The 12,469-nt window shown below is 45.4% G+C and overlaps 1 protein-coding gene across 2 annotated transcripts in view; it reads left to right on the forward strand.

Annotated features, from left to right (window-relative positions):
* agrn (agrin) overlaps nt 1-12,469 on the forward strand; it is a 474,755-nt gene that overhangs the window by 388,887 nt on the left and 73,399 nt on the right. For both annotated transcript variants that reach the window (XM_078557865.1, XM_078557866.1), the window contains 4 exons: nt 5,705-5,812; nt 6,944-7,108; nt 9,827-9,970; nt 11,870-11,994. In XM_078557865.1, coding sequence (XP_078413991.1) covers nt 5,705-5,812; nt 6,944-7,108; nt 9,827-9,970; nt 11,870-11,994 — 542 coding nt within the window. The remainder of the gene's footprint in view (nt 1-5,704; nt 5,813-6,943; nt 7,109-9,826; nt 9,971-11,869; nt 11,995-12,469) is intronic.

A 12,469-nucleotide genomic window follows, 5' to 3' on the forward strand; every position in this document is an offset into this window, starting at 1 on the left:
AACTTGTGCGCGCGCGCGCACTGCACGCGCACACGTGCAGACACAGATGTGTGCACACACTTGCATGCATGTGTGCACATACACGCGCGTGCGCACACACTTGTGTACACACACGTGTACACAGACATGCCTGTTCATTCACCCATCTATTTTGATCTAATTCTCAATCGTATTCAGGGCGGGGTACTTGGCCATGATATTGTTACAATAGCATCAGCTAGGGCTGGATGTTGTGTTGGACGGCAGGAGTCCCGAAGCCAAACACAGAAGGCGACCTTGCTTTAGCCGGCAGTGTGACCCGGGGCGGCCATGTTCCTGGTGGTGACTAATTAACTGGCTGCTGCCAGGGCTCCCAGGGTCCAATCAAGGACAGCAGCCTGCCCCCACCCCCCCGTAGCAACTGACTCAATCCGAGGGCTAGTGGTGGCCAGTCTTGAGGGTGCAGCTGCAATGAGAGGGGGACTCAATGGGCAGCACCGGAGAGGGATTAGTGGGTTGGGGATGCTGGCAGGGTGGCCTTGGTGATTGGGATGGGGTGGTGAGGCACAGACAGTGCAGTTGCCACCGAGCCCTGAAGTGCCCAAAGAGTAGGCCTCTGCCGCCAGAGCATGCTGGGAGGCCAGCTGCCAGTTTTCACTGGGTGGTCTCCCCAGACAGCAGAAGGTCTCCCCCTGCACACACACACAAACACACACACACACACACACACACACACACCCCGCCCCCCCCACTGCAAATTGGGAAAAATGCCCGTGGAGGTGGGGAGTGGCCCTTAATTGCCCACGTAAGTGGCACAGTTTCTGCCAACTTTCCCGCCACTGGCAAAATGGGATGGCATTGGCAAGGTATCAGGCACCCTCCCTGAAACCTGGCCGCACCAAAATGCTGGTAAAATTCCAGCCAATCTTTCACCCCAGTTTTCCTTTACACTGCAGCACAATAATACATTAACAATAGATAAGTAATTTAACTCACCGGGAACCTCTCGAGACTTATTCATAATGTGCTCCAGTAAGTAATTGCCAGGAGCAGCTCTTCATATTTGTCCTATGGCCCATCTGTTGCCACAGAGTCACAATCTGTTTATTTATACTTGAATCTGTGCCATTCCTGCCAAGATCAGCCAGCAGCTGATCACCAATCGTTCTGTCAACTATTTTTATATTACCTCCTGCAAACGCGCTTTTTCATGAACACACATCTGTGGATTTGACATCAGGTTAGGTAGGTACTATTTGGTATCTGTTACGACCAGGTGAGAAGGGGTGAATTGGCTTCCCCTTGTTCAGCCTCCTCAGTTAGTCACTGCAAAGGTTTAAGTGTCTTTTTCGCGAGGATATGCCTTTTCCAAGCCAGAATGTATTTAACTATTTAAGCTCTGAGCAGTAAGGAGTCAATCAAACAAGGTTTCCTTGAGTCAAAAAAGAGCAAATTTATTAACCAGTAAATCCGAGAAAAATAATAAAAACGTGACATCAAGTATTCAGCCCTCAAGAATTAATTTGGGTGCACAAACAAATGCACGCGCACACACACACACACACGCACACACGCGTATCAGAAATAAGGGGAGGTAGAGTCCAACAAAAAAGGTAAAAGGATAAACAGTTAAGTGTCCTTTGATTGTCCTTGAGGCATAGATTTTAAACATGGTGGCTGATTTAGGTTAGCTGGTTTCTTGAGTGTGGGCAGCTGTAGAAGATGTTGCAATTATTATGAGATGTTGGTTCGCTGGCAGGTTTGTGGTAGAGTTGACTTATCAAACCAGGTGACACACTTATTCCAAAAGAGGGAGAGAGAGCAGCCTGCAGCCTGTTTCCTCTGCTGAAGACTTTCTTGGCACCCCACCTGTGTCACTTGCAATCTCTCCCAAGTGACTGGGCAGCCTTCCCTTGAAATACTTCACCCATTGTGTATTTCCAGGAGGTTTTGGGTGTATCTGTCTGTGACAGCCACTGTTTCAATATCCAGCACATTGCATTTTTAATGTCTCTTCATTAGATAGTTACGAGATTCACTGGATGTCTAGATTATAGGAAATGTCTCTCTCTTCACACTCCTCTCAGGGAGATTTGTTTGTTTCTCACCTTCACCTTGGAATGGGGCATTGCATTTTTAAGTAGCTTGCTCTGTCTCAGTTCAAATTGTAAAAGTTTCCGTCAGTTGAAAGTTGAAAAATCATATTTTAAAAATAAAGGGGCATGGTCTTGTGACATATCATTGTTTAGTAAAATGGAGAGGTTCAAAACAAGGCCATTGCATGGGTCCCAGCCAGGCAAACACTGCTCCTGCACAAACCCATGTCAAATCTTCTGGCTTGCTGGGTGGAATCTTGTGCCCTCCCTGTGGTGAGTTTGGTTGCAGGTGGCATTTAATCGGGCAGTGGGGTTGGCAGGTAGGGACTCCCACGACCTTCCCTCCTCCACCCCGATTAAGTGCATAGCAGGAGGGCCGATGGGCAGCTATCCCACCCGGCTGCCATTTGAGACCCTTAAGGTGATTAATGCACCCCTTAAGGGCATCGCCCAGTCACCGCTGGTATTACCCTAGCGGTGGGTGGGGGATACATTATGCAACGAGCACAACAAGCAAGTCCTTGCAGGGTCACATTGGAGCTCCAGGGGGTTGGGGAGAAGGTCTTTCCTGCAAAGGTTCAAAGGCACTCAGCGCCTGATCGAGGGACCTGGCATCAGGAAGGGGTGGGGTGGGGCGGTGGTCACAGGATGCACTGAGAGCCACCCCCGCCCTTGCTTCCAACTTACTTCCCCTGTGACTCTCCCCCTGCCATCATTCATCTCTGGCGTGGGATCCAGCAATGATCCTTGGACTCAGGTGGGTGTCGTATAGCCAGCCACTGCCTCCCTGGTGGCACTGCCATTCAGTGGAGCTGCCGAGACCCCCAGTAATGTGTTCGCCATGTAGCTCCTCACTGCAACTGAACACCTTCGTGTTAATGGTATTACGAGGGGTTGGAGACATTGGAACCCAAATAAAGAGAGGAACCATGTTTACATTTACTAACTACTCCAGTTTTACAACCTTCTGAGATTACTGCACTTCTCTAATTCTGGCCTTTTGCACGTCCCAATTGTTAGTTATCACAGAATTAGCGGCTCTGCATTTATTTGCCTAGTCCAGTGAGCTCTGAAGTTCCCCCCACCCCCACAAACCCGTCCGCCCCTCGACCGTTCTCTCTTCCTTTAAGATGTGGCTTAAAACTGACCTCTTTGACCAAGCTTTTAATCACCTGGCCTCATATCTCCTTAAGTAGTTCAGTGTCCAATTTTTTTTTTTGCTAATGCTCCTGTAAAGCCCTTGGGCTGTTTCTACTACGTTAATGACGTGATATAAATGCAAATTGTTGCTTAACTGAAGAAGCCTAGATCATGGTTTTAGTCCAATTTTTTATTTATTCTTTCACAGGGCAAGGGCGTCGCTGGCTGGGCCAGCATTTGTTGCCCATCCCTAATTGCCTTTGAGAAGGTGGTGGTGAGCCACCTCCTTGAATCCTGCAATCCATCTAGTTCATCAGATTACAACAGGTGGAAAGTCCCAAAAATTATTCTAGTGGTGACGTTAATGTTAAACAACAAAACAGTAAATAAAAAATTGTTACATTTACAGAATATTTTTAAAGCCTTAATCTTAGGGCGTGCTGATGGTGAGACATGTTTGAAACTAATCGGTATCTCTTTGAGAAAATTACCAAAATATCAGGTGAAAATATAAGACTATAATTCAGGCTTAAGGTGAATCATGAATTGCACCATCAGCATTCTGGCAACTGGACACCAACCATTTACAAGATGCACTGCAGCAACTCGCTAAGACTCCTTCGCCAGCATTTTCCAAACCTGTGACCTCTACCACCTAGAGGAACAAGGGCAGCAGATGCACGGGGACACCACCACTTGAAAGTTCCCCTCCAAGTCACACACCATCCTGACTTGGACTTATACCGCTGTTCCTTCAGTGTCACTGGGTCAAAATCCTGGAATTCTCTCCCTAACCAGCACTGTGAATATACCTACACCACGGGGACTGCAGGAGTTCAAGAAGGCAGCTCACCCACCGCCTTCTTAGGGATGGGCAATAAACACTGACCCGCCCAATGACACACTCATCCCATGAATTAATAAAACAAAAACTTTCAGCAACTTGGCTGAATTACGCCCACCCAACTGAACCACAACCCTCTCATGTCCTCTTAGCAGTGTTCAATTTGCACAAATCTTTTTATTCAGCTAAGAGTATGGGTGGCACCAAGGAGATTGAAGGAAGAGCTACCATTAGTAAAACTGGGCATGTCACTCAATCAGAGACAAAATAATAAGTTATGACCAGACTCTGAAGCCTAATGCAGAAAAATATTTTGACGAAGAAACATAAGGCAAATAATCCAATATAGTCACTACATCCTTGTGGCATTGTTATGAAAACTTGACTCTGGTTGGAAACCCAATCTAGAATTGTCAGGCGGCATCATGGCTTGTGTTAACACGCAGGGAGTCCTGATCAATGGTAGCATTGAAGATTTGACCATATCTTGCAGAAATAGTCTACCAATCTGTTACTGAGAGTTTGGAACCAAGATCAGAGAGAGTTGCAAAACCACAGCATGCCAGTTGCCTACCAGTGTTCCTTCAGTTTGCTTTCAAACAGCCTGTAGAAGCTGATTTAGAATGTGATTCAAGTGTAGGACCAGATGCAATGTGGGCTGGAAATGACTGGGATCAGCTGTTTCCTTACTTAAGTTGTTTAAAGTGTTATGAAGGAAGATATAATTGCATTAAAAGCACATGACCAAACCAAAGCTTAGGCACAGATGGCCTGCAGTATGGTCAGATAGGTTAAATTGAAAGGGAGCAGGTTTATTTTTTGTGACCACTGGAATATTTTGCTGTCCACATTTGTTACAAATGACATTCTGGCTTTTTTAGTACAAAAAAATTCAATCACTAGTTATATTTCTGTGGGTGTTTATATATTATATATACAGATTTATTCTGCATTAGCAGTCTTATAATTAGCTCACAATTCCATGCTTAAAACTGCCATCAGTCTGAGAACTAAGCTGGGTAGTCTGGAGATGGGCAACAGGGATGTATAACTTCCTAGAGACTACTGATCCTGCGTTCACCCTTCCCCACCCCATTGCCCTTGCTGACAGCACCAGGTATTTTCATCTCCTCGATGATACCTCTGGATCTTTCACCCCCATTGCAGCCAGAATTCTGCAAGTCCCCATTAGTGCAATCCTCAAACCTGAAAACGTTCTCCCCACTGCCCCGTCAGCCCCCAGCACGACTTGCCAGATCACAAGAGCCATTCGATAAAACAGATCCCACACTCCACCCTCCCCGTACCTTCAAACTGCAGTGTTCATCGCTGGAGTATGCTTATCCACCAGAACCACCACCTCACGCTACTGAAACCCACCTCGAAAATGTGCCAAAACCGTCACCATTAACGGCAAACTCCACATACCGACTTCCAGTCCGCTACATGTTGCCGACCACCTTCCTGCACCCCCAACAATGATTCAATAGCTTTGCTACAGAAGGGGCAACAGGAACTTGGTGACCAAAAAAAAAATCACTTGGCGTTCGTCCTGTAAAACGCAAACGAGTATTAGACTATCTACCTGCAAATTTCTGTTGGAGTGTATTCAGTGCGTTATCTGTTTAACTCTTGCTTTCTGCAGCTGCAATTCTGCCAACTGCCCCACAACAACACTGCAGCAAATCGGTCTACGGCTGTTGTCTTGATAACGTAACCGCTGCCCAAGGAGTCGGCCTTGCAGGTTGTCCAAGTAAGTGGAAACATCAGTGTTTTTGCTTTCCAAGAGTGCAGCCAGTTGCCTGGTTTCTCCTGTAATAACCAGACAACAGCATTAAATTGACGAAGATCTACTGTTGGATTCAAGCTACAGTTTTGTCATGTTTGTACGCTCATCAGGATGACTCCCAAGTGAATTTGTGCATCCATTGTATGCATTCTTCTAATTGCCCATGCTACTTCAGATAGAAGCTTCTCTTGAAGTGCTGAGTGTTTCCTGGAAGTGCCTCTGCGTTCTTGTAGAAGAATTTCCTGCTCTTCAGAAGAGCATTGTGTACCCAACTAAGGATAGGCTGTCAGGCACAGTGCCTGAGCAAGACTCCCACAAGGTTGCAACGCGACCATGGCAAGGATACTATATGTATTGAGACAGGGATGCATAGGTCTCAGTCTCCCCTGCCAACACCAAGAAGAGTCTGTAATATAAGTACCTTTATGCAAGCAGACGTCTCATCATGTTGTGAGTTCCTGTTGCAGTGAACACCCTAAACGTGAAAGACCCATAATTTGAGTATCATGGTCGCAGAAGGCAAGCTTCTCTGCTGAGGGAACTCCCTCACCAATAAGGTTTTCTTTTCCCCCAGAGGACTGAAAGGTCTCTGCAATGTTGATGCATAATTTTATTTCTGAGATGTTGGCGATGCCAGCGGTGAAGTGGTGATTAACTTGTGTGCGTATCCCGCTTATTTGGGAGTTGAGACACCCTGATATACTGGAGTACCAGCTCAGGGTGGCAGTTTTCCATGAGGACTGGGACATGTCCCCTGATGGGCAGGCTCTGACAAGAGGCCTTAATAGGCCATTAACTATGGTTAAGTGGCTACCTGCTGCTCACAGGCTGACTCTCATCATTCCTCTGGAAATATGGCCTGTGGAGCGCAAATTTATGCACCCACCTGAGTGCTTGCCCCCATCAGAGCCTGAGACTCCTGCCCAATGTACCTTATATGGTATGTGTGAGCTTACTTTGCAATATTCAATACCTGCTTCTATCCTCTTGTTATTTTTGTGTACTCACTTTGAAAACTTAGTCACAGATAAGTAGAGGGATTGTATTGTAAACACGGAGACAAATGGAAAATGTATTTTGTTGTGATCTTTCCAGGCACCTGTCGGTGTAATAAGTATGGGGCATATGGTGGGACATGTAGCCCTAGCACTGGTCAGTGTTCCTGTAAGCCCGGTGTGGGTGGCCTGAAGTGTGACCGTTGTGAGCCTGGCTTCTGGAATTTCCGTGGTATCGTCACAGATGAGAAAAGCGGATGCACTCGTAAGTGAATGTCAAGGATGCTTTAGTTATGTAGAATGTAACAGTAACACATTCTCTTTACTTTACCCCGTTTCTGCCCAAATGGATTAATGAGCATTCCACACGACATGATAGTGCGGCATTCATCAAGAAAATCCCAGACCTGTGTTGTTGTGTGTAGCCCACTGAGTTTAGTGGTGGCGGTATTACAGTTGAGCACAAGGCTCTCACTGGACAAGAGAAATGTTATCTCATAACCCTTGTAGCAAGTGTGTGTATGTGGATAGCAAGGGAGGAGAGGGTAGCCTGTCATTGCTCAGGCTTACACACAAAGAAGGTCCATTTTAACGAGTCACTGATGCTGTCCACCTTATCTGGAGCAAGTGAGATCTTTCACCTCTGGAATCTGTACCTAAATGAGCTCAGAATTGGGCTTTAAAATTATGAATGTTCCAGTTAGGCTAGCAGGTCGCACACTGCAATCAATCTCATCATCCCAAACTAGGGAGAAAACGATCTGACAAAGCTTTTGTTCCTGATTGCCATCTGATGACATCTGATGGAATGTGTGTGTGAGGAGCAAGTGGGTCACCTGTGGTGTGTATGTGTGAAGTGTGTGTGTGCATGGTTCACGTACTGTGCATGCATGGCATTCGTGCTTATGGAGTGCACGCATGTTCGTGCATGTGGAGTGCATGTGTGTTTTTGTGCATATGCGTGTGCGTGGAGCATGTGTTTGTGTGTGTGTGGAGTCTGTGCAGAGGGTAGAATTTGTTTGCAGAGTGTGTGTGTTTTTATGCTCTCCATTGTTAAGTAACCTACCTGCTGGGCTCACAAAAGAATGGCGATTGGACACTGATTGTCAATGCTCAACTGGAGGTGAATCCCAGCAAGAGTCAGCACTTTTGGGAAAGAAGGCTGCAATATTGTCCTTTTTTTTTAACCAAAAGCCTACAAGAACCTAAAATACAAACATACATATGAACTAGGAACTGGAGTAGACCACTCGGTCCTTCAAGTCTGCTCTGCCATTCAATAAGATCATGGCTGACCTAATTGTAACCTCCTGCCTACTCCCCGATAACCTTTCACCCCCTTGTTAATCAAGAATCTATCTAGCTCTGCTTTAAAAATATTCAAAGTCTCTGCTTCCACTGCCTTTTGATGAAGTGAGTTCCAAAAACTCACGACCCTCTGAGAGAAAAAAAATTCTCCTCATCTCTGTCCTAAATGAGTGACCCCTTATTTTTAAACCGTGACCCCTAGTTCTAGATTCTCCCAAAAGAATAAATGGTGAGAGATTGCAGAGCTCTGAGATTCAGAGGGATCTGGGTGTCCTGGTGCCTGAATCACAAAAGGCTAGTATGCAGCTACAGCAAGTAATTCGGAAAGCTAATAGAATGTTACCATTTATTGTGAGGGAAATTGAGTACAAAAGTAGGGAGGTTATGCTTCAGTTGTACAGGGCACTGGTGAGACCACGTCTGAAATACAGTGTACAGTATTGGTCTCCACATCCACCCTGCCAAGACCCCTCAGGATCTTAAAAGTTTCGATCAAGTCACCTCTTACACTTCTAAACCCCAGCGGATACAAACCTAACCTGTCCAACCTTTCCTCATAAGGCAACCTGCCCATTCCTGGTATTAGTCTAGTAATCCTCCTGTGAACTGCTTCTAATGCATTTATATCTTTCCTTAAATAAGGAGACCAATACTGTACACAGTATTCCATATGTGGTCTTACCAGTACCCTATACAACTGAAGCTTAACCTCCCTACTTTTGTATTCAATTCCCCTCACAATAAATGGTAACATTCTATTAGCTTTCCTAATTATTTGCTGTACCTGCATTCTAGCCTTTTGTGATTCATGCACTAGGACACCCAGATCCCTCTGCATCTCAGAGCTCTGCAATCTCTCACCATTTAGATAATATGCTTCTCTTTTTATCCTTCCTGTCAAAATGGACAATTTCACATTTTTCCACATTATACTCAATTTGCCAGGTCTTTGCCCACTCACTTAACCTATCTATGACACATTGGAGCCTCCTTCTGTCCTCTTCACAATTTACTTTCCTACCAATCTTTGTGTCTTCAGCAAATTTAGCAGCCATACCATCTGAACCTTCATTCAAGTCATTTATATAAATTGTAAAGAGTTGAGACCCCAGCACTGATCCCTGTGGCACACCACTTGTCACATCCCACCAACTGGAAAAAGACCCATTTATGGCTATTCTCTGCTTCCTGTTAGCTAGCCAATCTTCTCTCCATGCCAATATGTTATCCCCACACCATGAGCTTTTATTTTCTGCAATAACTTTTGATGTGGCACCTTATCAAACACCTTATATTGTGGCTCACAAAGGGCATGAACTCACTAGAATGGAAGCAATAGTGTCTCAGCATGTTGAGTGAGAGATGAGTTATGTTATTCAGACAGAATAAAGGAAGCTTTACTCTAGGTCTAACCATGCTATAACTTGCTGCAAATGTTTGCTGCAAGTATCAAAATGGAAATATGTTTCATTCCCCAGCACTGACACCTTTATCTTGACGAGAACAGATTTCCGCTACTATATCATGGTCTGACTTATTCTTAATTAAATCTTTTGAAAGAACAGTGAAGTTGAAAGCTCTTATTGATTTCATTTCACATGCCACTGCTGCTATGGGAGTATCGCTGTTTCCCCTGCGCTAACACGTTGTTGTTTTCCCTCTCTTACTTCCACAGCTTGCAATTGTGATTCTGTTGGGGCCATTCGGGATGACTGTGAGCAGATGACTGGCCTGTGCTCTTGTAAAGCAGGCATCACTGGAATGAAGTGCAACCAGTGTCCTGATGGAAGTAAATTGGGTCAAAATGGCTGTGATGAAGGTGAGAGCATTAACAGGTGCAGGAAGAAAATTCCTGCAAAGCGCTTCTTGTAAACAGTTGAAATTTGAGATGGCTTGATGGGAAACGAGGGGCAGAAATGTTTGCTCGGTGGGTGGGCGCGCGCCTGACTCACTCGAGCGTGAAATGACGTACGTTGACGTCGGCCGAGCGTGCCAACGTCAACGTGCCGTCGCGCGATAGTTCGGTCAGCGGGCGCGCGCCAGAGTCGGCAGCGCACTCGCCAACAATTAAAAGGCCTGTGAAGGCCATTACGTTATAAATTAACGTTAAGTTTTCGCTGCCCATTTTTGCTACCCATCCACCCTAACGGTTGGCGGGCAGGCGAAAAGGCCAAGCGGCCTTTGCGTTTCTTTGGAAACCTCATCCACAGGCGGGATGAGGTTTCCAAAAGCAACTAAAAATAAAATTAAAACTTTTTGATTTCTCATTAATAACATGTCCCTGCTCATTTGACAGAGTCAGATGAGGGGATAGGTTTTATTTTTTATTATTTTTAATTTTTTTAATGATTTTTTAAAATATATACCTCTTCATCTCCCTGAGGCAGTTCCGTGCTTCAGGAAGATTATGCAGCACTCGCTCGTGAACCCGGCCTGATCGCAGCCCACCCCACCCCCACCACCGCTCAGCGCTGCCGCTCGCGTTTCAGGCTGGGAGGGCCTTAATTGGCCCGCCAGTGTGAAATTGCGTTGGGTGGGGTGCCGATTGCGGGCGGTGGTCGGCTTCACGACCACCCCCACCAAGGGCAAAAATCTGCCCAAGGTTCTATACCAGCGTTGGATTTCAGAGGATTTAAGTGGATAGAGTGTTTGTGCCATTGGGTTAACCCAGCAGGCAGGTGGTACAAGCAACCCTTTTCTCAGGACATCAAGGGCCCTGAAACCTCTGAGCACTTGGAATTGTCGCGATAATTCACTCAGTAAAATCCTGTGACTGAGTCACATAAATGAAATAAAAATGCCTCTGTCAGCCTCTATACAACAGAGATGAACACAAATGATGTAAAAGCAATTGGGATAAATAGTAAAAGTCAGTAATTTTGGAAATATACTGTAGGCCTGTCGGTGCCTAAAAAACGAAAAGCCAGATTAACATGTTAACCCGATCCTTTGTCAAGCCTTCAAGGTCTGTTGGAAGGTCCACACCCAGAATATTACCTGATTCTTTCTTTACCACTTAGAAGGACAAGGGCAGCAAATAGATGGGAACACCACCACCTGAAAGTTCCCCTCCAAGTCACCTCACCATCCTGATTTGGAAATATATCACTGTTCCTTTACTGTCACTGGGTCAAAATCCTGGAACTCCCTCTCTAACAGCAGTGTGGGTGTACGTACACCACAGGGACTGCAGCGGTTCAAGAAGGCAGCTCATCACCACCATCTCAAGGGCAATTAGGGATAGGCAATAAATGCTGGCCCAGCCAGCGACACCCGCATCCCATAAATGAATTGGAAAAAAAGATACCATTGGACCTTCCATGAATTTCCTGCATTTTCTACCTTCTATTTTAAGAACCTCCAGAGATCCAATTAATGTACAAATGAAAATGTTGAGCAATAAGATAACAATGTGTTGATAATGTAAGGGACAGGCACTGAGAAATGTGAATGAACTATAGGTGTAATGGAGAGGTGCTTCTCTGAGGAGCAGTATAAATGGAGTTCTATCTTCTATCTGATCTCTACTTTGGAGGACAAACATTGATGGGCCTGTTGGTCTTTTGTTGCCCTCTTGTTTGTTCTTGTGCTTCTAGTTGCTGAGAGAAAAAATATTGCATCTTCTGACTTTGTTGCCTTGGTGACAAATGCATCAAAAATATTCAGAAAGCGAATGGAGAATTGAATGAGCTTTTTTTCCCCCCCAACTTTCCCACAGACCCATCTGTTTCCAAATCATGCGCTGATCTTCAGTGCCAGTATGGAGCGACTTGTGTGGAGAGTATTGGACAAGCTCATTGTGAGTGTCCCCCTCCTCTTTGTCCAGAGAGTAAAAAGTCTAAGGTAAGATGTCATTGGTGCTATTCTTGTTTCAGCTTTACTCCAGAATGCTAGATTGGAGAAAACCATATCCTTATAAAGGGGTAATTTTATAAATGTCTGGTCCCGTTACAGAGTTTCAGTCATCAGAGCGCATTTCGGGAATTCAGGCAAGCAGTCGCCGGGCCTTTCCACCCAAATTTCCAAAATGTGCTCCTGATGGAAAAAGCAGTGCGCCAGGAATGTGAATTTGTAAAGTTCATGCGTTAAAATCCTGCTCCATCAACCTCCTAGTGCTCACTGACATCATAAATGACCACCTTAGCTCAAGGATTATACCTCTTCTTCGGCACCCTCATCACCATTTCTCCCTCAGAAGAGAGTCAAAATGTCAGTGGAACAAAATAACCCAAGGTCAAGGGGAAGAATTTAGTGAATTTAAGATGGGGGAAGAAATGGTGATGGAGCTTATAATCAGACTTGAGATAGACATATCTCC

This window comes from Cetorhinus maximus, chromosome 15 (assembly GCF_964194155.1).
Source record: "Cetorhinus maximus chromosome 15, sCetMax3.hap1.1, whole genome shotgun sequence".
In the NCBI taxonomy this organism is placed as follows: Eukaryota; Metazoa; Chordata; class Chondrichthyes; order Lamniformes; family Cetorhinidae; genus Cetorhinus; species Cetorhinus maximus.